The following is a 25,478-nucleotide window of genomic DNA, read 5'->3' on the forward strand; positions in this document are numbered from 1 at the left end:
TTCAGTTCAGTTCAGTCGCTCAGTCGTGTCTGACTGTTTGTGACCCCATGAATTGCAGCACGCCAGGCCTCCCTGTCCATCACCAACTTCCTGAGTTCACCCAAACTCATGTGGATCAAGTCGGTGATGCCATCCAGCCATCTCATCCTCTGTCGTCCCCTTTTCCTCCTGCCCCCAATCCCTCCCAGCATCAGGGTCTTTTCCAATGAGTCAGCTCTTCACAAGAGGTGGCCAAAGTATTGGAGTTTCAGCTTTAGCATCAGTCCTTCCAATGAACACCCAGGACTGATCTCCTTTAGAATGGACTGGTTGGATCTCCTTGCAGTCCAAGAGGCTCCCAAGAGTCTTTTCTATTAGGCTAACTGTATTTTAAAAAGCAACTAAAATATGCAGCCTAGCTTTATAAGTTTTTTTCTAGTGAACAGTCACAAATTCTACAATTGTTACTTTAAGATTCTAGAAAAGAAAAAGGGGCAAAATGATGAATTCAGCAGCACTAAATGATTAAAAACAATTTTAAGAAGTTTTGTAAGGAGTCGGGTCCTACTCTGAAGTAAACATCTCATGATACCAACAAACATTTATTGACTGCTTATGGTATGTCCAGAAAAGTAAAAAGCAATTTACCTGCAATAATTCATTTATTTTCACTAAAGCCATATGGAATAATTACTTTTATTCCTATTTCACAGATAAAGAAAACAAAGCTTAGGTGGTTAAATTACTCACCTAATATCATACAGTGTACACAGACTCAAGATTACTTACAAAACTATCAGGGATTAATGATAAACTCTGATGGAGAACATCTGTTAGGTCAGTGTGTGCTCTGGCTCAGCTGCCTCCGGCTCTTTGAGACCCATGGACTGTAGCCACCAGGCTCCTCTGTCCATAGGCTTCTCTACGCAAGAACACTGGAGTGGGCTGCCATGTCCTCCTCCAGGGGATCTTCCCGACCCAGGGATGGAACTCATACCTCCGTGTCTCCTGCACTGGTAGGTGGATTTTTTACCACTAGCACCACCTGGGAAGTCCTTGCTTTGGGACAAATAACTTGTCAGGCTTCTGGATATCTAAATGTGTGTGTGGGGAGGTGGGGGGGCGGGGGGGGCAGCAGCGCACGGGCCCTTGTTTTATCCTCCTAACATGTTAGGCTCTAACTAGTCTCCTTATAAAGCAGGAAGGTTAGAAAGATAAAGACTTAAAGCAAAATACAGAATGGCTGAAGTACAGGGTGAAAAAAGGGTTACAGTAACTGGAATTACACTCAATTACTCATGAATGTGTAGCAGATATGAGGTTAAAATCCCTACAGTGAGTGCCTTGTACCTCTCAGAATCACCTGGATGTGTATAAGCCCTCAGAGTCAGGCCACAGTAGAGGCGGCCCTCCCTTCAGGACGGACATCTCATTGCGAAGCAACATATAAGAACCCTCATCACTTAGGATTTAGGGGTTTTCAAATGAATCATACCTACGCTCGCCCTACTCTAAGAGACTGTATCTTCTAACAAGTTATTTTAAGTAAAGCAATAATTACTTGAAACCAGGAGCACTTAGAGAATGACTGTTTGGCTTGGGAAAGAAGGAATACTTTCACTTCTATAGTATTAACACTATGGGGAAGTGGACTCTGAGTAGCCAGAGGGCAACACGAAGACACAAAAAGGCTAAAGGGATAGGAGAGGATTCGAACTTTTGAGGATGCTGGATATGCTCATTATTTTGATTGGGGTGATTTCATAGGTGCATACATATGTCAAAACCCGTGGAATTGTACACTTCACAGGCTGTTTACTATATTTCAATTATACCTCAGAAAAGCTGTTTTTTGTTTCGGTTTTTAAAAATGAGGCCTCAGAGGGAGCCAACCAAACCCTGCCTGTGGTTTGGGTCTAAAAGTGTGCCACTGAAAATCATCTTGTGGTACTGTCTTTGGCAGGCAGGATACAGTTAACGTGGCGACACCTGAGGTTTAACAAGCCCAGTCTCCTCCCACTTCCTCCATACTCTAGTCTGCTTCTTCCACTCTAGGCTTTCTTGTCATGAGAAACCTTGATTTTCAAACAGAAGGCTTGAAAACAATTAGAAGCTTGAGGCTTCTACATTTTAGAAATGTAATAGAAACTGCTAGCAAATGAACCTCAAAGCCCAACATATAACTTTAATTTTTAAATTAAAATCAATTAAAATATAAACTGAAATTATAGCAACATCGACCAGGAGTTTTAGGGCTGCTGACCTCTAAAACTGCTCAGTTTTAGAGCAGTCACCATCTAGAGCTGGGTGGGCTGCCAGAGTGATATCAATGATCCCTATAGTCTTCACTGGACTTCCCTGGTAGCTCAGACAGTACAATGCAGGAAATCTGGGTTCAGTCCCTGGATTGGGAAGATCTCCTGGAGAAGGAAATGGCAACCCGCTCCAGTATTCTTGCCTGGAAAATCCCAGACAGAGAAGCCTGGTAAGCTGCAGTCCACGGAGTCCCAAAGAGTCGGACACAACTGAGTGACTTCACTTTCACAGTCTTTATCATTTAATTTAATTAGGTATTATATAAGTAATAATGAAAGAATCACAGACCACAGAATGTTAATTTTAGAATACTGATTACAGTATGTGTAGGGAATATACACTTTAGACTTCTAATTCAGCATTCAATCCAGTGCAAAAATTATGTTTTTCATTTCTATGTGCTATCACCAAGGTAAACCACAAGTTATTAAAGAGAGTCAAACTAAAATCCATAAGTTGACAGTAAAGTTTATTTAAATTAATAAAAGAATATAAGAGCTATATTCATGTACACAAAATTACCTCGGTTTGTTCAAACACAGTCAGTGGGTCACTGATTCCCCTGTAGTTAAAGGCAAAGTAGAAATAGATACATGCGCCTGCATCGTAAGTCTGTGTCACCCTAAAAAACAAACAGACAGAAATCCCCAAAGGCTTTGAGTGAGATCAGATTCAGTATCTACAAACTTAAAGGCAGTATCGTCTGAATGATTTGCTTAATTCACAACCTCATTCTCAACCTACCCTCCTACTCCATGGAAGGAAAACAGACTTGCTAGATAAAGGATACCGATGAACTATCTGTACTATTTTCATAACTTTTTTGGTAAGTCTGTACTATCATCCCAAAAAGTTTTAAAATTTTAAGATGATGTAAATATTTCTCCAATTGGCCTGAAATAAACAAAAATTCCACTTCCTCAGAAAGGATTTTTTTTTTTTTTTTTACAAAGTATATTGCAGTTAAAGACAGCTCCAAAACAGACATCATGGAACTTGGTGATCCCTTAAAAGCCTTCTGAACTTCCTCAAAGTTAAGAGAAATAAATATGAGAACTTAAAACTAGAAAACAAGAAAAATGTTCAAATACCAAAAATGATTAGGTAAAATACAGCATCTTCACCAAGTTCACATTAATAAATTAGTATTGACTTTGAAAACAAACTGAATGACACAAAGCCTTAAGACAGTGCCTCTGGAGGGTTTACACTCTAGGTCCCATATGTGAGGATGCTGTATGTGTGTTTGCAAAAGATATCAAGAATGTTAGATTAATAAATCATATACATGATATATATTTGGGCTTTGCAAATGCAATTAGGTGAAGCATTTAAAAGGGAGCTAAGGTAATCACAGTCAGATCTCTGAAAGCAATTTACAGAGGTTCCCACAAAGAACTTAATTCAACAGAAGGAGCAAATATAGAGGAAATACTCTTTTTTACTACACAATACAAATAGAATCTAATCTAGAATTTTAATGGCCTTTTAGGCCAAATGTTAGGTGCCTGAGAACAGAAGAAATGTACTGTTTAACAATGCTACTGTCAATTTGCCAGCTGTGTTTTTCTTCTAGTGTTAATTCACACCCATAAAAAAGATCTTTTGAATGTTTACATTTTGAGTACCAGATTTACAAAGTTTAAGACAAACTGGAGAACTATGCTAACTACAAGGGCACCACCACTACAGATGACCATGTTTAAAGACTATAGAAGGAAATGAGTTTGCAGCAGTTAGAAAATATGTATCACTCACATGAGAATCATCAACATCAATACACAGAAAATATAATTAATATTAGTAGAACACTGCCACCTTCCCACAAACCCAACATCTATATTACATAATTCAGTTTTCACTAGAGAGGTAGGCTTCTAAAATTATAGTAAAGCTTGATTGATCTGTATCTCAAACAAAGTAGAAATGACAACATTTTTTGAAAAACCTTAATTTGGGACCATTTCAGAAAATGACTTAGAACTAAAACCTATTAACAGCTCACTTCTATCACTTAAGACACTTAAATACTAATGTCTTCCAAAATCATCTGAACAGAGATAGTGTTGTTGCCAAAGTTGTTACATTATTCTTTAATTTCTAAAAAAAAAGTGCGCTATGTACTTTCCGAAGTACTATACTTATGTTAGACTCACTGGCTAGTAATTTCTTCCCACAAAATTTGGTCAGACATGCATTATGAATCCCCATAGTGTTAGAATGCTGAGTTACTATACTGTATTACTTCACTCCAGTTTCATCCATCTCATCAGAACTGATTCAAATGAATTCTTTTAACGGCTGAGTAATACTCCGAAGTGGGATTGCTGGGTCATAAGGTAGTTCTATTTGCAATTTTTAAGGAATCTCCACACTGTTCTCCATATGTCTTCTTTGGAGAAATGTCTATTTTAGTTCTTTGGCCCATTTTTTGATAGGGTTTTATTTTCTGGAGTTGAGCTGCAGAAGTTGCTTGTATATTTTGAGATTAGTTGTTTGTCAGTTGCTTCACCTTGCTTGTGTGCAGAAGCTTTTAATTTTAATTAGATCCCATTTGTTTATTTTTGCTTTTATTTCCAGCATTCTGGGAGGTGGATCATAGAGGATCCTGCTGTGATTTATGTCTGAGAGTGTTTTGCCTATGTTCTCCTCTAGGAGTTTTATAGTTTCTGATCTTACATTTAGATCTTTAATCCATTTTGAGTTTAAAAAATATGCAATGCTAAATCGATTTTACACAAAATAATTTTTAAAAGACATAAATGAAGTAAAATCAGTAAATGCATGCTACAGCTGAGTTCTTTTCCTCAGAATCTTTGATTTCAATGAAATCTATAACTATTTTAAATTAATTTCAGAATAGCTTTTTAAAAAATGATTTAAAAAGTTCATCTCACACATTTAAGCATTTACACTCAACACAGAATAATCTCCTTAGCCACTGTTAATCAGCCCAAATCAAACTCAAGTAAAATTAAACTCTACTTAAATGTTAGTTTAATCAAGTATGTGCTATTAAAACTATATCTAAAACTGCTATTTAGCAAAATACTCAATTAACTTAGACTTTGCACATTCTAAACTTTGGTTTTGTAAGATAATCATAGAAGCTAAAGCATTAGGCTTTTATCAGAAAATCCTTAAAAAAACAGCCACATAATAAATGCTGCTGCTGCTGCTGCTAAGTCGCTTCAGTCATGTCTGACTCTGTGTGACCCCACAGACGGCAGCCCACCAGGCTCCCACCATCCCTGGGATTCTCCAGGCAAGAACACTGGAGTGGGTTGCCATTTCCTTCTCCAATGCATGAAAGTGAAAAGTGAAAGTGAAGTTGCTCAGTCGTGTCCGACTTAGCAACCCCATGGACTGCAGCCCACCAGGCTCCTCTGTCCATGGGATTTTCCAGGCAAGAGTACTGGAGTGGGGAGCCACTGCCTTCTCCACATAATAAATGACATATGATCAATTCAGAATATATATAACAATTATATCCACTTGCAGTACAATACATAATGAAGATCCTTAGGCCTTATGAGTACCCTTTAAAGAACCTAGATTTAAGTGTTGTTACAGAAGGTGTCCTAAAGACAGAATATGTTACTTCCCAGTCACTTTCAGTAAGTAGTAGTTTATCACAATGGTAGTCTCATGATGGAAGGGGAGATCTCAAGAGATGCTGAACAGGGAAGAAGGGCAGAAGAAGGAAGAAAGGATATCTGTTAAGCTTAGGCTTGACATAACAAAAGAATAAAAAATCCTCAATTTGACAAGAATACACCCTATTATTTTAAATGCTTTAAGCTTTACTATTAATAAATGACTTTTGGATTAGTGGGTCCGATTTGTTCTCAGTTTTATAAATATGTGGCTTGACAGACTAGACAGTCAGGCCTCTTATTCTGTGAGTTCACAGAGAAAATTAGTATTAAAAGACTGGACACAAAGTGCCCCTTATCAAGAAAACATCCTTTGGGTCTGCTGCTATTTAACTAAGAGGACAAGATTATTAGTTAACTGTGATCCAATATGGATCATAACTGTCCCATGTGGAAGACATTAGCCATATGTGGTACTGTAAATTTAAATTATTTGAATTAATGAAGTTTAAAATTCAGGTCCACAGTCATACCAGCCACACTGCAACAGCGCAACAGCCACACGAGGCTTGTGGCTACCATACTGGATAGGACAGATACAGAACATTTCCCTTATCACAGAAAGATCCATTAGAAAGCAACGAGTTAATCTTCATTTGGATCTTCTGGCTCCTCTCATTCCTATATTCCATACCCAGTGATTTAATCAACAACTGACAAAGCGGTTAAAATGCTTTTTCTCTACTAAAGAAAGAGCTATATTGAATATGTCTGTAATTTACAGTTTCTTGACTACCTATGAAATTTATAGTTTCAGTGAATGAAGAGGTCCAGGAGTTCAGACATTTGACTCTCTATCATGGTGCTGTCCAGACAGGGCAGAAGGCTCACTTGTGGAAGGGTGTTCTACTTTTGTTGGGCTTAGAACCACTGTAAAAATCCTAGTTTAGCTGTACAGTCCTAATAAGTCACTAACATGGCAAGTGAAGTTTAGGAAAGCCTGCTAAGTGGAACAGACCGAAGCTTTTCCTCAGCTCACAAATTACACTTTTCCATTAATTTTAAAAAGTTTTTCAGAATAAGAAGTATAAGAACAAGAAAAAAACTCACCTGCATGTAGAAAGAGGAGCAAACTGAACACCTTTCTCTTTGCATTCCCTTGTTATTCTTTCTTTTACATTTCTACAGAGATCTACAACCCTAGAAAACAAGAATGGAGTTCAATATTAAGTTTTCACATGTTTCAAAAATTCTAATAATTACTGGTTTATCAGCATACTTCAAGTCAGAAATTCTCTTAAACTTTTACGTTTATTCCTTCAAGAATGAACAAGAGTCATGAGTATTCAAACTGAGCCTTCCATTCAAAAATTTAAGGGAGCAAAGCCCTTGCCCTTTTTGTCACAGGAAAGACAGAAGTCAGAGGGGTATACTCAGGTCTCCTGAAGATAACTTTCCTACGCTAAGGAAAGTCCAATTTTGAAATAAATTTAACTGTAAGGTTTTAAAAACTTTTTTAAAAGTTCTAAGAAAATATTAATGATAATTCAATTCTGGGTTATAGGAATACCCCAATTGGTGCTAGTGGTAAAGAATCCGCCTGCCAATGCAAGAGACATGGGTTCGATCCCTCGGCTGGGAAAATCCCCTAGAGGAGGAAATGGCAACCCATTCCAGTATTCTTGCCTGGAAAATTCCATGGACATAGGAGCCTGATGGGCTACAGTACGTGAGGTCACAAAGGGTCTAACATGACTGACCATGTGCGTGCACACGCACGTGAACACACCCCCCTCACACACACACAATCCATACCCATGTCTAAGAAGTCTTCCTCAATTTAAAAAGAATTTCATTAGTAATCACACTACTATACCAAATGTTCAATAGATTATTTTCAAGCACTAGGCTAAAATCCAGCTCAACAAAGACTTACTGGATACAAACTATGTGTACAGTTATGCCAGATTATTTAATATTAGAAGTCAGTGAAAACAGAAAAGCAAGACAAATTCTTAAAGGGGAGGGAAGACTGGCAATATTTAACAATATTACTCTATTTTCTAATGTGAGTTGTAACATATTTTTATAACCATATATTTTGTTTCATCTGGAAAATAAGACTCAAAGTATACATAAGGCATTTTACTCTCCAATAAATATCGTGGCTACATATTGATGATGATTCTGTGTTTTAAACCTTGGTCCTTAGAATAGAAAAGATGACCAAACGTTACCTATACTTCCAATAAGAATGAAGAATAAATAAAATAAATATGAAAAAGGTTGTAGTGTTTTATTAGCATGTCAGTTTTATAAATATAGTGTCTAAAAATTCTATAAATTCTGACTTTACAAAACAACATTGAAGTTAAATTCTGCTTTATTCTGCTTAAGGCAGATAAATAAAATCTGCTTAATCTTAGTATCTATAGGAGTTAATGTGCATTACAAATTTATAAAGGTAATAAATTCTTTATTATGACTCTAGAAAATGGAATTTATGTACTACTTGAATAAAATACTTTCTAGAAATTATTTGTATAATTCTCACAAAGCTCATGCAAAGGTCAATACAGTCCATTTGGACCAATCACTATATATGAGGTAAACATAACTGTATACTTTTAAATTCTTACCTGACTAGCTAATTTAACACTACTGACCATTTCTTCATTGAAAAAAATTTCCCTTGGCTCCTCTCACAGCACTGACTTTCCTCCACATCTTCTAGACTGTATTCCTTAATTTCCTTTGTTAACTCTTATTTGGATGACTAAATGAATCCTTTGTTTGTATCCCTTCAATGTTGGGGTTCCCTGGAGTTCTTTCTCAGGCCTTCTTTCTTCCTTCATTCATTTACCTGAAAGTGTATCTGCTCCTGTGGTTTTAATCGCAAATCTCAAGCTAGTATCTCTAAAATCTTCTAATCTCCAACCTGGATCTCTTAAGCAGCTATTTTTATAGACTACATTCTTACACTATTCCAGAGTTCATTCACAGGACTTGATACAGAATACACACTGAGCATCTAACAGGTGCAGTCACTGTGCTAAGGCCACGAGGAACACATAAAAACTAGTAAGACCAATAATCTCTTAAGAGATTTATGAACGAAAAGGCCAATCTAATGATGTGTGAGGGCTGAAGACTCCGATCCCATGGTCTGCTGCTAAATATGGTCTTTACCTAGCTAAAGGTTTAAGAGAAAGCAAGTTACTAAATGGTAACAAGTAAATCTTAAGTCAGGAATATAGCTGCTTTCCCTTAGTTTTATTTATTAATACTTTAGCTGAAGATATTGTTTTAAATGAAAACTAATCAAGTATGTAGCCCTGTATAAAACAGGTAATAGTGAGTTGAAAAAAATATGTCAGAATATACAAGGAAAGGATAAAGAAAAATGAAGAGAGAGTGCATGATCAGTTTCCACAGTTGGAAGAGTTTAAAGACAAAAGGGAAATCATCAGTTAGCAGGAATTGATGACAGGGAAATTCATAATACTGAAGAAGTAATACTACACTAACCCATTTTCCCCAGTAAGGAAAACTATTAAAGACTAAAGTGGTCTCTGAGACAACTATGAACAGCTCCCAAACTATATCTGCTGTTCAAAAGTGTCAGATGTGGATGAGGTGATAATTCTTTTTATTTATAAGATTTATTCCCCCATTAAAATTTAGCATCCAAAACTGAATGCTATGAATTTAACAGACTGATACTCTAAATTTGATTACTATCTTATGGTGCATGGAGTATTAGCATCAATACACTGAAGTCAAAACTCACAGTAGATGAAGACAATGCGGAAAAGTAAAAAGTTTTCTGGGGGAGGGAAAAAAATGAGGTTAAGGTCGAACAAAGATGTTAAGGTAGGTAACACCTAACAGGTGCGTTCAGTGGGATCTGTTGGATCTTATATGCTTTATTACAGATTTAAAATAGTAAATTTTATAAAGAAAAAGTAAAATGTACCTAGAATAAAAATGTACTAACAATTTCAAGAATTTCCTATTACTGAATGAGTTAACTCACAGGTCTATTTTTAATAAAACCATTTCACATTTCCTAATCAGCTTTTACTATATTTCCCTAACCAATATTTGTATGTATACATGTATGTAATTTTAAAACAAATTATACAGTTTCTTAAAATTGGATTTCTTTCAGAAATCACTTAAATTTAAGCTAAGATCTTGCTTAATAGTACACATACAAATATCAAAAGCTAAATGATACAGTACAATAGGAGGCTGTATTTTGGGGAGACTTTCTAGAGAACATTTAAGCACATTAACCATTTAAGAATTTAAATCGAAGCTAAGTCAAACCACACAATGACATTTAGTGTTCAATAAAATTCTTTAAAATGTAAGTTTCAGTAATACCATCCTTCTATGGGGCATGGGCAAATCTAAAATTTTTTTAATGGCTTGCAAATGTGACATTCTGATGAAGACACTAATTTAAATAAAAGTGATTACCTTCTTTCAATGCTTCTTTACAAAATTTTAGAAGTTTACATATTCACACACAAAGATAAATTAGTTCAGCAACTTGTATAGCATATTTTAATAATATCAGGCATTTTGTTTCATTTTACCTGTCCCAAGGAGCAGAAGTCTCAAAAGATTCTCCTAATACATAGTATTCCAAACCCAAATCCTGTTAAGACATATACACAAAAATCAAGGAATTATAACAGATGCAGAAGTCCATAATATTAGTAGTATTTCTTGTTCACTGTTAGTACTTCGTGTTTCTAATTTAACCTTCTGGACTCTTTACAATCTACCTCAAAAAAGTATGGGAAAGTGGTCCCAAGTCCGGGATACAACCTCCAGGAGGACAGAAACTTTGTCTTGTTTTCCTCTGTGCCCTTGGCACCAGGTGAAGTGCCTGCAACATGGTAGGCACTCAAATCTTTCTCTAATGAATGCAGTCTCTACCCAGGAACTGCCTGTGTGCACGCAGAGAACACTAGCAGGATAGATTTTAGTGGCCTAAATAAATAGCGAACTGACCAATACCAAAAAGTGATCATTAGGAACAAAGGAGCAAGGAGACAGGGAAGTCACAGGCAGAGGGGATTAGAGAAAGGAAAAGATATCTTCTTCAAATCAACTTTTCTTAAAAAATAAACTCAAGAATAGAGTGTTTCTCTTTGCAGTGACTAAACTGATAAAACATCTGGACCCATCTCAGCTAGGAAAATATGTTTTATAGCATATAAAATATATTGCTTATATAATAAGTAACTTATAATACTAAATTTTTTACCCAGAGTATAATTCTGTTCTAATATCAAAACTGGAAAGAGTCTAAGCTACCGCAGAAGGGCAAAGGTATGAAAGAAAACTTTATTAAGTAGAAAAATCATAGACTCATGTTAAATTACAATAGGTTAAAATTTAAGAAAATAAAGAAAATTTTATTCACTTAAGAAAATGTATTGTTTGCAACATAAAATGACAAGGGAAATATGAGATAACTTACTCGAATGTATGCAATGACATAGGTCAACAAATAACCTCTCTGTCCATTATCTTCCCCAGCTGCCAATCCCCTGGAATTAAAGAACAAACTGAATATATTTCAGATGAACTATTAAAAATAGATAATACTAACCAAACTGATCAATACCTCAAGATAACTGCTTATAAGATTAACACAGATTACATCTCACTTTAATTTCAATCTCATTTATCATAAAGGTATAAATGTGCTATCAAGAGAACAGGCTTGGACAAAAGAATTTTTAATGTTTAGTTTGGTAATTAATTTTAAACTTTTATAGCCACCAAACTAGTAAACCTGAGTGATACAAACTCAACCAATTCTATTCAGACTGTAAAAAGAACAGAGACTCAGCCATGAGAAATAAGCTTAAATAATCTTCACAAGGACAAGATACTTAAAATACTCCTATTTTACTCATATTCTAATCTGTATATTCATGTATCATAGTCTTATTCATATATAAAGACTCGCGATGGACTACTATCTTCTAACACCAAGAAGTTTCTTGAATACTTGAGCATATAGCATCTGGAATACTAGACATGGTGTTTACTTTATGGGACTTATCATTTAAAAGACAGACAAAACATACTTATACAGATATATTAAAATTTATGAAGCATCATACAGATAGGTACAAGACCAAATGTATGAACATATCCATTTCAACTGGAAAGTAATTTTATACATAGAGGATGTATTTGGTGATCTAGTTAGAATTAATCCCATATAATGTATATTTCAGTCCAAGCATTCTATTTTTTAAAAGTCATTCTAATTTTAAAAGACTAGGAATGACTGATTTCCACTACCTTCAATACAGAGTCTTTGATTTTGCTTTTTTCCACCACTAGGCAGAAATTAAAATTTAAGTAGTTTTAGTCAATTAAATAAAACTTACCCCAAATTCTCAAAGCACCCACTAAAAATCCCTCAATAAAAATGAATGGAAAAATATCTTTTCTTGTGGCCTTCTTGGGCCATGACGGAGGGTTAACTTTCACGTCTCTCTTCTTAATACACTAGGAGATTCCCTGATGACTCAGATGATCAAGAATCCACCTGCAATGCAGGAGACCTGGGTTCGATCCCTGGGTTGGGAAGATCCCCTGGAGAAGGAATGGCTACCCATTCCAGTATTCTTGCCTGGAGAATTCCATGGACAGAGGAGCCTGGCAGGCTACACAGTCCATGGGGTCGCCAAGAGTCAGATGCGACTGAAGCGACTTCCACTCTCAATACACTAACTGCACCTTCTTGGTCTCAGGATGCTGAGCCCTTAACTGAGGTATTGCTTAAGACTCTGGTTTTGAGCCTCTTCTCATTTCTCTTATGAATTCAATTCACGCCTTACAGTTAAATCCTTTCTCCCCTTCAGTGTTTTGCCTGACATCGGCAGTAGGCAGTACGTAAATAATACAATGCATATATGTACCTTTGTTCTATACAAATGCGCAGGCGTGCATGCATGCTAAGTGGCTTCAGTCAAGTCTGACTTTTGTGACCCTATGGATTGTAGCCTGCCTGGCTCATCTGTCTATGGAATTCTCCAGGCAAAAGCGCCAGTGTAGTAGCTCAGATGGTAAAGAATCTGCCTGCAATGTAGGAGACCTGGGTTCGACCCCTGGGTCAGGAAGATCCCCTCGAGAAGGAAATGGCAACCCACTCCAGCATTCTTGCCTGGAGAATCCCATGGACAGAGGAACCTGGAGGGCTACAGTCCATGGGTTCATAAAGAGTCCGACATGACTGAGCAATTAAGCACATATGCCTCCAGGAGATCTTCCCAACCTAGGGATCAAACCCACTTCTCCTGAGGAAATACTGTAAGGCAATTTCAAGCTAGGACATATTGGCTAGATCAGATATGCCAGTATTATAGCTGAATACACATAAATTAGTATCATCCAGAAGGAGCAGTAAAGACTTAATAGGAACACCTCTAGTCTAGAACTACATGGGAACAAGGTATAATGAAATGAAGGGGAGGTGTTTGTTAATAGAATGTTAAGGAGCAAGGAAAACAATTCACATCAGGCAGCTGAGATTGAAAAGTAAGGAGAAACAGAAGACAGTTCTGGGTTAGATGTGTATGGATACGAGGTTGGGGTAGGCAGTCAAATAAAGTTCCAAAACAAAAAGGAAACTAGTCAGCTGTGGCAAGTGCTTGGAAAAAAACAGATGAACCCAAAGAAGGAAAAGGCAACCAACTCCAGTACTCTTGGCTGGGAAACCCCACGGATGGAGGAGCCTGGCAGGCTACAGTCCATGGAGTTGCAAAGAGTTGGACATGACTGAGCAACTAACACTTGAACAGTGCAGCCTATGTAACCAGGATCAAAAGAAATACAGAAGTAGATACCAATACATTTGTAAACTTACTACATGATAAGTTTCAACAACAAAAATCACTGGCAAAGAGAAAGATTAAGTGCTCCTTGGAAATTCACTCATTGAAATGAAAATGATGGTGACCATTAAAGAGCAGATTTTTAAGTGATTACTACTTTTTCTCTGCAATTTTCTCTGTTCATTTTTTAAACAATAAGCATACTTAAAATATCATGAAGTTATCAAAATTGTGGGGAAAATAACAGGATAAACAATATTCAAAATGTATACACATTTAATAAAATCATGACAAATTAAAAAAAAAAAAAACAGACGAACCCATACCTCAGGTAGATATGAACTGGAGTCAGACACTGACTCCAAGAGAGGAAAAACCCTATTGATAGAAGAAACAGACACAGTTCATGTAAAGGAGAGTGAAGACTAGGAAACGGTGCAAGAGACTACTGCTCGGAATCTTTGAGAAGCTGCATTCTGAGTACTTGGTGAGAAGTAACAGGTATAAACATTTAGCAGACCTGTCTATCATTTTAATATCTGGCCTACTGATATAAAATATAGCATCCATATATATCAAGATGAGAAAGGTTCAACTTTGCAGCCCCAGGTCAAAGCTATTTTTCTTTAGATCCTCTTCTAAATCTGACAAAGGGAAAAAAGAATCTGTTTCACTTGGAATCTAGTACAACAAACTACAGAAATATGCTTTAAAAAAAAAATCTAAAACAGGAAAAAACTAGATGTCCATTCTAAATTCATAAACCCTTGCAAAGAAAAGCTGCTCTGGCTTTGCTTTTCTGAATCACAGGTTTCCCTACAAATTTAGCTTTTTGGAAGCTCTATTTTTTTTTTAAAGGTTTTCAGAATTACTATAAGATAGAGTATCTTACCAGCCAGAATTACTTTAAGATACAATATGTAAACCATAGCAGGGCTTAGATTAAATGTTTGTAACTTGCCACTTTTGCAGCCATTTCAAAAAACTATACTTAATTTCAACTGCCTTATGTTATCCATCCCCTACTTCTTACACCTCTACCACAAATTTTAAATATCAATTAACAAGGTTCTTAAATTTAAAGCTGTTTCATGAAGAAGGACTAGGAAGACTATTGAAATAGGAGTGAGACAATTTTTTTACATAAAAGAGCCATCTGGTGAACCTAATCACTCACGTTAAATTACATCAAACAACTTAAGCACTTTAAAAGTAACACTTAAAGTATAACCCTTTAAAAATAGTAATATATTACCTTAAGACCTATGCTAAATGTCAACACATCTGTCACAGTTGGTGACAGGCAGTGTTTATTCTGCTTAGTTCTTAGAGAATTTAAAATATGTTACCAGCAAACATGGATAAACAACCAAGAGTACGATTATTCAACATTTGCTATTATATTCTGTTGGATCATATGTGTTCAAAAGTATTTAACAGTGTTTGGGTGGGAGTGGAAGACAAAAAGGTAAACTGCTAAGATAATATACAAAAACGTTCTAGACTGTGGTGGAAACAGAGGATAAAACAAAAGAACAGAAAACAAAGTACAGATTAACAATGCCCTAATTCAAACAGTGTCAAACTTTATTTTTGGGGGCTCCAGAATCACTGCAGATGGTGACTGCAGCCATGAAATTAAAAGACGCTTACTCCTTGGAAGGAAAGTTATAACCAACCTAGATAGCATATTCAAAAGCAGAGACATTACTTTGCCAACAAAGGTCCATCTAGTCAAGGCTACGGTTTTCCAGTGGTCATGTATGGATGTGAGAGTTGGACTGTGAAGAAAGCTGAGTGCCGAAGAACTGATGCTTTTGAACTGTGGTGTTGGAGAAGACTCTTGAGAGTCCCTTGGACTGCAAAGAGATCCAACCAGTCCATTCTAAAGGAGATCAGTCCTGGGTGTTCTTTGGAAGGACTGATGTTAAAGGTGAAACTCCAATACTTTGGCCACCTCATGCGAAGAGTTGACTCATTGGAAAAGACTCTGATGCTGGGACAGATTGTGGGCAGGAGGAGAAGGGGACGACAGAGGATGAGATGGCTGGATAACAATCACCGACTTGATGGACGTGAGTTTGAGTGAACTCCGGGAGTTGGTGATGGACAGGGAGGCCTGGCGTGCTGCGATTCATGGGGTCGCTAAGAGTCAGACACGACTGAGAGACTGAACTGAATTCAAAATAAAATACATAAGCTAAACTAACTTATGAAAACTTCATTAGAGAGAAACTTAGTGATGCTTTCCTTCAGCTAATCATGTGGGAGAAATGATTGAGAAATAAGAGTTGGCAGGGTAGCATCTTAAATAAAAATATCCTTGAATCTTCAGTGGCTGAAACAAAGAACTAGTGCCTAGAGAAAACTAGGGAAAAACCAGGACTTCTTCTAGAAAACCACATGAAGATAAAAGTATCAAAAAATCAGAAGAGCCCTAAGTCATCTGCCTAGAGATAGCAGAGAGTTGTTCAATACAGACTTCTTCATCCACATGAAGGGCACCAGATGAAAGGGTACTACAAAACTAATCATAAAAGATAATTAAGAAGTCACAAATGATAGTAACGAAAAAACCACACTGCCTTTACCATTGCTTTAAATAGATATCTCATTTACTATAATCTATTCTTAATGGATGAATTTGATACAAATTTTTTTTCAGTATAAACAAATTGCTGGAATTAAATCAATAGTTCTGGGTCTCACTATCAGTATCTAAAGAGAGCTGAATCATCTTAAGAGTCACTCTTGTGACTTGTAAATGGCTGATGTTATATGAGAAAAACAGTACTGGCATTACATGGAAAGCCAGTTCACCACAGCTGGTAGTTCAAATTAAATAAAACTGACAAAATGGTTTAGATAAATACTTAACGATTAAAACACACTGTTTTAAGGGCAACATAGTAATCAGGCATAAATAAAGCAGTATAAAAGATGGCAGGGGAAAATAAAGTATTCTGGATTCATTAATCCTTCCAGCAAATATTTAATCAAGCATTTAGTATATACCAGACATCAATGGTGATGCCCCAAGAGGCAGGTCATGCCCTATAAAAATTATGTGTGCATGAGGACAAAAAGGTCTTTTGTCACCATCCTATACCTAGTCTAACAGGAAATGTGCCATGTAACTAGTAAGGATTTGCTGGCTACTCTGAACTGAGACTAGAATTATAGATTCTACAAAGTGCAGTTTGTGTGTGTGTGCACAGAGGTGGGGGTGGGAAGTAGCAAGGTGAACGTAAGCAAATTTAACCTTACAAACAGTGAGTAAAACACTAAGGCATCCATTTCCCTACAAATGACTCTGGAAATTTTTTGAAATCCCAAATAAATATTTAAACATATAAAGAAATAATTTTTTTAAGTTTCAATGTCTAATATCTAAGGCTAAGTAGATATATAATATTTGATTTAGATATAAAAGGTTTTCATTTGACTCTTAATTGTTTTTCACTAATATCATGAGTTTTAAGAAAAAAAGTTTTCAAATCAAATTGCATACGTACTCAACATAACTTGAAAACTAAAAAATATGTACATGTACATCTCAAAAAAAATTTCAGAATTAGCCTGATATCCAAGCCACCCAATCATTAAATGAGTCTTTATAGTACTCTTAACTAATTTGGTTAAAACATTAATAGTTCCCAAAAAGTACTAAGGAGAAGAAAAAGTGAAAGATTAATGAATTTCAGCTTTTACTAAAAAAAGTATAATTCCACTAGCCAATTTTAGAAGAGGGCAAAAATAAAACTAAAAGATAATTTTGCAATAATCAAGCACAATTCAAAGGTACACTAAAAATTAAGCCCGAGATCTTTTTCTCTTAAGAACGCTACACTTTAATACTAAGTTCAGAAAACCTTAAAGACAAAGGACTGAATATTATATATGAGGAAAGCACATTAAAGCGGAGCATTCTAAGATACATGGCTCCAAATTAAGTGTTCATTTTTTCTCATAAAGAACAGCAAAAAAAAAAGGGGGGGGAGATAAAAGTAAATATTTACATAGAACCCAGATTAAAGATAATGTATATGATATATTTCAACCTCTGAAATTAGGAAGAACAAAAAAAGGACTGGTTTCCAGAAAACTGTCAGTTTATTATGCACTTAAAAATGAAAGGAAGGAAATGTAATCCTGATAAATGGCGTTTTCACTATAGTTCTCATCCATCAATCTTATAATCCATCAAACAGACAGACAGAAACCACCCAATCATTATTCAGTTGGTTATAAATGTGAAATGTTTTCTATTTCTTTATACTAGCACAAAACAGTAAGTGACAGGGGGTGGAGTACAGATAATTTATCAAACAGTTTTGATTAAACACAATTTCCTTTTAAAAACATAGCATGTTTTATACATATACTATTACCACTAAATAGCAACATGACTGAGCTTTTTTCTACTTCACTTAGCACAACAAACAGTTATAAAATTATCATTACTGAGAAAATACAATAAAAGATTCACTATGTCATGTATAAGATTAGAATGGTCAGAGCAACATACCAATTTAGCTTCCTACAAACCAACACAATATTTTCAGTTGACTGTCATTTATGAACACAAATTTAATATTTAAAAGAGTACATTAACAACTGCTTGGAGATACCAGAATTTCAGTTTAACTTTCTCTTGGCATTATGAACTTAAAGCCATACCCAAATTTTGCAGCGATGTCATACACTTGTTTTTCATGCTGAAGAACCTTCTCACGGTCCCCCTCAAACAGTAATGTAGCGACACTTAGCTGATTTGGATCAAATCCTTTAAACTACAAAAGAATGTTATTATTAGTGATAAGTTTCAGCCTACAAAACAATAAATCAAAATACATTTTGCTCTTTTTTTCTTCTGATCTCAGCTCAAACATACCAGCTCTTCAAAATTTGAGCTTTGGAATTTTAAAAGTCAATCAAAAAGAACGCTTAATGTACCTATTTAGGTTATCACAATAGAATAGTACTATGGAAAACCGCTTCATTTCAAAGTATGCCGAGGTGTCAATTACAATGATATTTTGGTAAGGAAATACAAGAAATAACTTGCAAGAATTATAACTGCCCCAAAGAATCAAATAAAACTACCAAAATAATAGAACATAATAAAGTATTATTATATTGAGGACATTTGGTGGCAGGGAAGTAAAAAACCAACAGCATCCTTAAATACCACCAATAACTTCTAAGTAATATTTTCAAAGGAGATCTTATATCTTCAATTAAAAATACAAAATATCTAAGAATAATCTTAACAGGAAACAAATAACTTTGTTAGGAAAACACGTCTAAAAAGGTGAGAGAAGCATACATTCTCAAGCACATAAACTAAGCATTATAAATCAGTCAGCTCTTGCATAAATATATAAACTGCTGCTGCTGCAATGTTAATAAAAAATATCAATAAGCTTTCTAAAATTATGAAGAGTTTCTAAAATTTTTCTAGGATTATGAACAGGTAGATAATGGTGATAACAAGGAAAATTCTGAAAAATAAGAGGGAAAATTAGATCTACAAAATTAAATTCCCTTAATTTTTCAAGAACAAAAACTCATTAAAAAGGATCTAATACATTAGAATGTCATTTTCTTAGATAAGCATGTAATAAAATGTCTTAGACATGGCAAACCAACATAAGAAAACCAGGGATAGGTTAGTTAATGGTGTTATAACAACTAGTTAACAATCAAGGGAGTAGGAGATGATGGTTAATTTAGTTATCTCACACCATAAAATTGAAGTAAGTTCAAACACTAATAAAGATAATATTTCTTAAAATTCCTAATATAAAAATGTGAGAGAGAGAAGGAAATGGCCTTTATCATAATTCTGAAGGAAGGCAGGCTTTTTCTAAGCTTAAGAGTCATGAAACAATCACAAGAAAGATAAAAATTAGAAAATTTTGCACCAAAAAATAAAAAGAAACCTTATTAAAAAGACGTCATCTGACTGGAAAAACTAATTATAACATTTATGAAAAAGGCATCTAATAATTTCATTATTCAAAAGACACACAGCAAAGCATTAAGCCATCTCCCCCTTAAACAAACAAAAACTCCAAAAATCTGCTACCCCTAGCAAAATAACCATATTCAACTAATTCACAAAAGAAATTATGTCTAGGAAATACAGGGATATGGTCAGTTTCACTGGAGTTTCAAGAAACAGCAACTAAAATAAAGTACTATCTTCCCTCTGGATTTACTAAATTTAAAACAAAAGAAAAAAATTCCACATGTGCAAGGATGCAACCAAAAAATGGCACATGTGCGCTGCCACTGGTCAGAAGTTTAAAAGAACTGCTCCTTTTAGTTCACTTCTAGATATATACTGTGAAGGAAAAAATTCAAACTGTAAAAAACACTGTATGCATAAAATATTCAATGCAATGTTATTTTCAGGAAGTTCAAATCTGAGAAAGATTTTATATTTCCTGAAATTGAACGTGTAATTGAGTTGCTTGATTAAATATTTATTACAACATAAAAAAGAACAATTATGAAATGCACACAGCAACATGGAAAAGCATAACAGGTGTGTGCAAGGAAGAGAATGTAAGAAACAAAATTAATCAATACCCTAAGCATTAAAAAAAACCCTTACCTTTGTAATATAAAACTTTTTTAATCCATCCAAAAATGATGTAAAAATAGAGGAAACCTGAGGTTTAAGTGCATGACCTAATAAGAAAAAAGTTCATATTTTAAATTAATAGCAAATTAATTTATCTGTTTTTCATAACAGCAAGAGGCTACTTTAACTTAGCATCCTAAAAGAAAGTGAACGTTTTCATGACTTGAGGTTTTAAAATTTCCCTATGATATATATACAACATTGATATTGAGATCTACATCTTTTATCTGTGTCATTTCCTTCAGAAGTCACAAAGAACTTTTTGTTTACCAAACTCCTTCTTGGGTTTTTTAGAACTCAAATACTACATGTACTTAATACTACACATAGTTTATCTTTCAATGGTATAGTTTATACATAGTAAAATCACTTCATTAATTTTTATTTCATTAGGAACACCCAATAGTGGCTAGTGCTACTTTTGTTTTTTTTCAATCATGCAGAAACCATTCAGAACTATAACCAAATATGGAGTCGGTGCCAAGTTTAAGGTTGTTTCCTAATTAATTCTTAATTCATCCAGAATTCTTGCATATAACTAGTAGTTGTTTCCTTAATTACACCCAGAGAGCTAAAATTCCCCCCAAAACATAAATGGTGTCTCAGAGTCTGTTAAATGAACATCGTTGCCTCCGGAATAAGCTTAATCGAGTGAAAGTCTTTTACTGTTTTCTCATTGTTTTCAAAGTAGCAACTTCTTAACTCCCGTGACAGTTACATTTAAGAGTCACGCATCTGGCCTTGGCACTATGAGCTCAATTCAGAAAAATTTGGCATACCATTCACATAAAATTTTTATAAAGAATTTTAAAGCCTCTAGTAAATCTAAAATTATTTCCAATTTAAAAGTTTACTTTTAAAAAAAGGCTTTAAGATTCTGGGATTTTGTTTATTTTTAAAATGTGGATACCTTCTTTTAAAATAAGTGTAAACAACAAACTATCTTTTTTGAAGGAAAAAAAGGGAGAGGTGGAGAGAGATTTCTGAAGGAAAAGCTATCACTTGCTATCTTTGTTTTCCCATTCATCTAATTTTTTTAAAGTGAGAGTCTGAACCTGTAATACTTCTTACATTCTTATACGTTATAATAAGAATTTATATTACATAAGAGACCAAGTAACATAAGTCTTAACCAGAAGCTAAGAATTATATATTAATGCTGTAATTGAACAAAGCAAAAAACAAAAAATGAAGGGCAGATTAGATACAGATCAACCTAGCAATCTTTTTGAGATACTGGATCACAAGAGGTTTGTTTGGGGATTTTTCTTTTATTGTAACCTACCAGAGATATTCTCTAGTATAATCAGCACTTTTAATAGATACCATTTCTAGCATGTATAAAGTTAAATGATATCAACAAAATGTGTCCCAAGTGAAATTTATCCTACTTTAACAGCAACTGGAAATGAATATATAAATGTGTGAGCATGTGTATCTCCTCCTAATACAAGACTTCTGGTCCACATACCTTTACATAATGTATGAAGATTCCAAACATTACTACTCTGGTATAGAATAATCCTTAAGGGTATATGCTCATCTTATCACACTGCAACTTAAATGCGTAACTTCTATTCATTAACACTAATATGAATTAGTCCCATATATCTCTAACAATGAATTGACATGATAGCTTTGAAGCATAATTATTATAAAAGTGATACTAACTTTTAAGTGGGCCAAGTATTACTATTAATTAAGAGGATATTATCTTTCACTTAAATTAATTTTGCCTATCAAATTAATTATATCCTAAATATATTCCAGCTATTTTATGTAAATAAATGAACTAGTTGCTAAATTTACTAGCTGGACAATTTTGATTAGTGAATTTTGTTATTGTTACAGTGTTAGTTAAATAGTTTTAAAGGATTCAATAAATCCCTGTTTCAAAGAAGTGCTCTGAAGCATCAGAAAAAGTCACGGGCTTTGGAGTCAGACAGATTTGGGTTCAATCCTAGCTCTACCACATGTAACTTGTGGACTATACTCAAAATATTTAGCTTTTGAATTGTTTATAAATTGGAAATACAGCTTTGAGGGATGGTTGTGTGCTACGGATAATGTGCTTAGTGAAAGTGAAAGTGTTAAGTCACTCAGTCATGTCTAACTCTTTATGACCCCACGGACTGCAGCCCACCAGGCTCCTCTGTCCATGGAATTCTCCAGGCAAGAATACTGAAATGGGTTGCCATTCCCTTCTCTAGGGATCTTCCTGACTCAAGATTGACCCAGGGAAAGAACCAGGGGTCTCCTGCATTGAGGGCTGATTCTTTACCATCTGAGCCACCAGAGAAGTCCTTGATAATGTGTTTGCGTGTGTGTGTGTATGTGCAAAGACACTTCAACCATGTCCGACTCTGTGTGACCCTGTAGACTGCAGCCTGCCAGGCTCCTATCCATGAGATTCTCTAGGCAAGAATACTGGAGGGGGTTGCCATTTCCTCCTCCAGGGATCTTCCTAAACCAGGGATGGAACCTGCGTCTCTTACGCCTCCTACAATGGCTGGCAGGTTCTTTACCAGCGAGCCACCAGGGAAGCCCCAATAATGCGCTTAGCACTACACTATATGCTAGTCAAGATTTGTTTACCTTCTTTGGCTAATTTGATGATTAAGTCAATCAACATGTAAGTGCCTGTTATGTGATAGATACAGGACACATATAAACGAACAAGAAACAGCTCCTAAATGTGACAAATGTTAGTTCACAGGGAAAATTTGTAGATAATTTCAGGGTACTCGATATGTATCATTTCAATATACTGAAAACATCATTTCAATATATTGAGTCATGTCAGGAGAACGGGTGATAATAAAAATATTAACAATTAATAGTAAGGTTTGTGCTCTGTTAACAATCTCAGATATGCAGATGACACCACCCTTATGGCAGAAAGTGAAGAGGAACTAAGAAGCCTCTTGATGAAAGTGAAAGAGGAGAGTGAAAAAGTTGGCTTAAAGCTCAACATTCAGAAAATGAAGATCATGGCATCTGGTCCCATCATTTCATGGGAAATAGATGGGGAAACAGTGGAAACAGTGTCAGACTTTATTTTTTGGGCTCCAAAATCACTGCAGATGGTGATTGCAGCCATGAAATTAAAAGACGCTTACTCCTTGGAAGGAAAGTTATGACCAACCTAGATAGCATTTTCAAAAGCGAGACATTACTTTGTCAACAAAGGGCCATCTAGTCAAGGCTATGGTTTTTCCAGTGGTCATGTATGGTTGTGAGAGCTGGACTGTGAAGAAAGCTGAGCGCCAAAGAATTGATGCTTTTGAACTGTGGTGTTGGAGAAGACTCTTGAGAGTCCCTTGGACTGCAAGGAGATCCAACCAGTCCATTCTGAAGGAGATCACCCTTGGGTATTCTTTGGAAGGAATGATGCTAAAGCTGAAACTCCAGTACTTTGGCCACCTTATGTGAAGAGCTGACTCATTGGAAAAGACTCTGATGCTGGGAGGGATTGGGGACAGGAGGAAAATGGGATGACAGAGGATGAGATGGCTGGATGGCATCACTGACTCGATGGACGTGAGTTTGAGTGAACTCCGGGAGTAGGTGATGGACAGGGAGGCCTAGCATGCTGCGATTCATGGGGTCGCAAATAGTCGAACACGGCTGAGCGACTGAACTGAACTGAACTGATAGGTCTCAGTTTATAAATAAAATCTGGCCACATAATTAATTTTACTACAGTCAATGTTCAAAACAGTTTACTACAATACTAGCATATAAATGGATAATACAGTCTTATCAATCAGACAGACACATGGTTCTCTTAATACCTAGGTCTCTGAATGCAAGCCAGACACACAGGTGGCTTAGTTTTCATTTAATTATTATATTAAATTTCATCATTTATAGGACACAGTTATCTTAAACTTTTATCAGTAGTACAGTTATTCTGAAAGAAATTTACTTAAAGAATTGAAAGTTGTGACTTAGGAAAGGGGATATACGTATACCTATGGCTGACTCATGCTGCTACATGGCAGAACCAATACAATATTGTAAAGCAATTATCCTCCAATTTATAGAAAAAAGAATGAAAGCTGTGACTTGTGATTTTAAAACAAATATTTTATATGTTATCAATCTGAATTCCTTAGTTCAATTTCTATATAATTACAATAATCATTCTTCCCTAAATAAAACTTTAAGCTACTCTTAGACCAAACAAAAACCTGCCTAACAGCCTCTAGTAATTATTATTGAGCAATCATTCTGGGACTATTTTGAGGGTAGTTAAATTCTATACACTTAAATCCCAAACTAAATTTCATAAATAAATAAATTGTATAAATAAACTACATTAGATTAAAAAAATAAATTTCAGCATACAGAAAGACTCAAAAGCAATAAAACTAAAATTGGTAAGATAAGTTAGAAAGTTTAAGACTTCAAGCAAAATAGGAAGAAAGAGAAACATGGTTAACTGTTACTGAATTCTCCACCCAAATATCCCATGGGCACCTTAAACACAACCCATTGTAATGTCTTTCCCCCAAAATCATCATTTCTTCTTCTAGACTATTATTCAATGCATCCAATTAATCAATCAGTCAGACATCAGGAGTTGCCCTAAATGCTTCCCTTTATTTAACGTTCCACATCCAGTTGGCAAACTGTTCCTTGGAAAATCTGTCCCTTACTTTCCATCTCCATTGCTACCGCCTTAAACAAGGCTCAGCCCTCAATATTTGCCTCTTTAAACCTTTAAACTCCTCCTCCATGCTTGCACCATTCTAATCCATTCTGCATAATGCTAACAGAATGAGCTTTCTAAGATGTAAAGCTGATTTATTCTAATCCCTCTATAAAGATTTCCCTCTGTGGACAAAAGAAAACCCAAATCTATCCTGCAAAGCCCTGGTCTACCCATTCAGCTTTATCTCCTGTAGCCACGCTCACATTAGCCTCTTTGTGAGTCACACAGAATGATCTGAAGTTCAAACACAGCACTGAGGTTTATGATATCATATTTTTAGCTGACAAGTGAACAAAAATTTGGTAAGAAAGAAGAGATGGTCTCAGGCAAACTTCTATTCACCTTTT

General features: G+C 35.4%; 1 protein-coding gene across 7 annotated transcripts in view; it reads right to left on the reverse strand.

Annotated features, from left to right (window-relative positions):
- Nucleotides 1-25,478, reverse strand: part of AGPS (alkylglycerone phosphate synthase) — a 133,574-nt gene that overhangs the window by 21,288 nt on the left and 86,808 nt on the right. For all 7 annotated transcript variants that reach the window (XM_060409730.1, XM_060409731.1, XM_027964810.3 and 4 more), the window contains 6 exons: nt 20,385-20,461; nt 18,443-18,555; nt 11,389-11,458; nt 10,496-10,557; nt 7,002-7,091; nt 2,818-2,917 (listed from right to left, as the gene is read on the reverse strand). In XM_060409730.1, the coding sequence (XP_060265713.1) occupies nt 2,818-2,917; nt 7,002-7,091; nt 10,496-10,557; nt 11,389-11,458; nt 18,443-18,555; nt 20,385-20,461 (512 nt within the window). The remainder of the gene's footprint in view (nt 1-2,817; nt 2,918-7,001; nt 7,092-10,495; nt 10,558-11,388; nt 11,459-18,442; nt 18,556-20,384; nt 20,462-25,478) is intronic.

This window comes from Ovis aries, chromosome 2, assembly GCF_016772045.2.
Source record: "Ovis aries strain OAR_USU_Benz2616 breed Rambouillet chromosome 2, ARS-UI_Ramb_v3.0, whole genome shotgun sequence".
Classification (NCBI taxonomy): domain Eukaryota; kingdom Metazoa; phylum Chordata; class Mammalia; order Artiodactyla; family Bovidae; genus Ovis; species Ovis aries.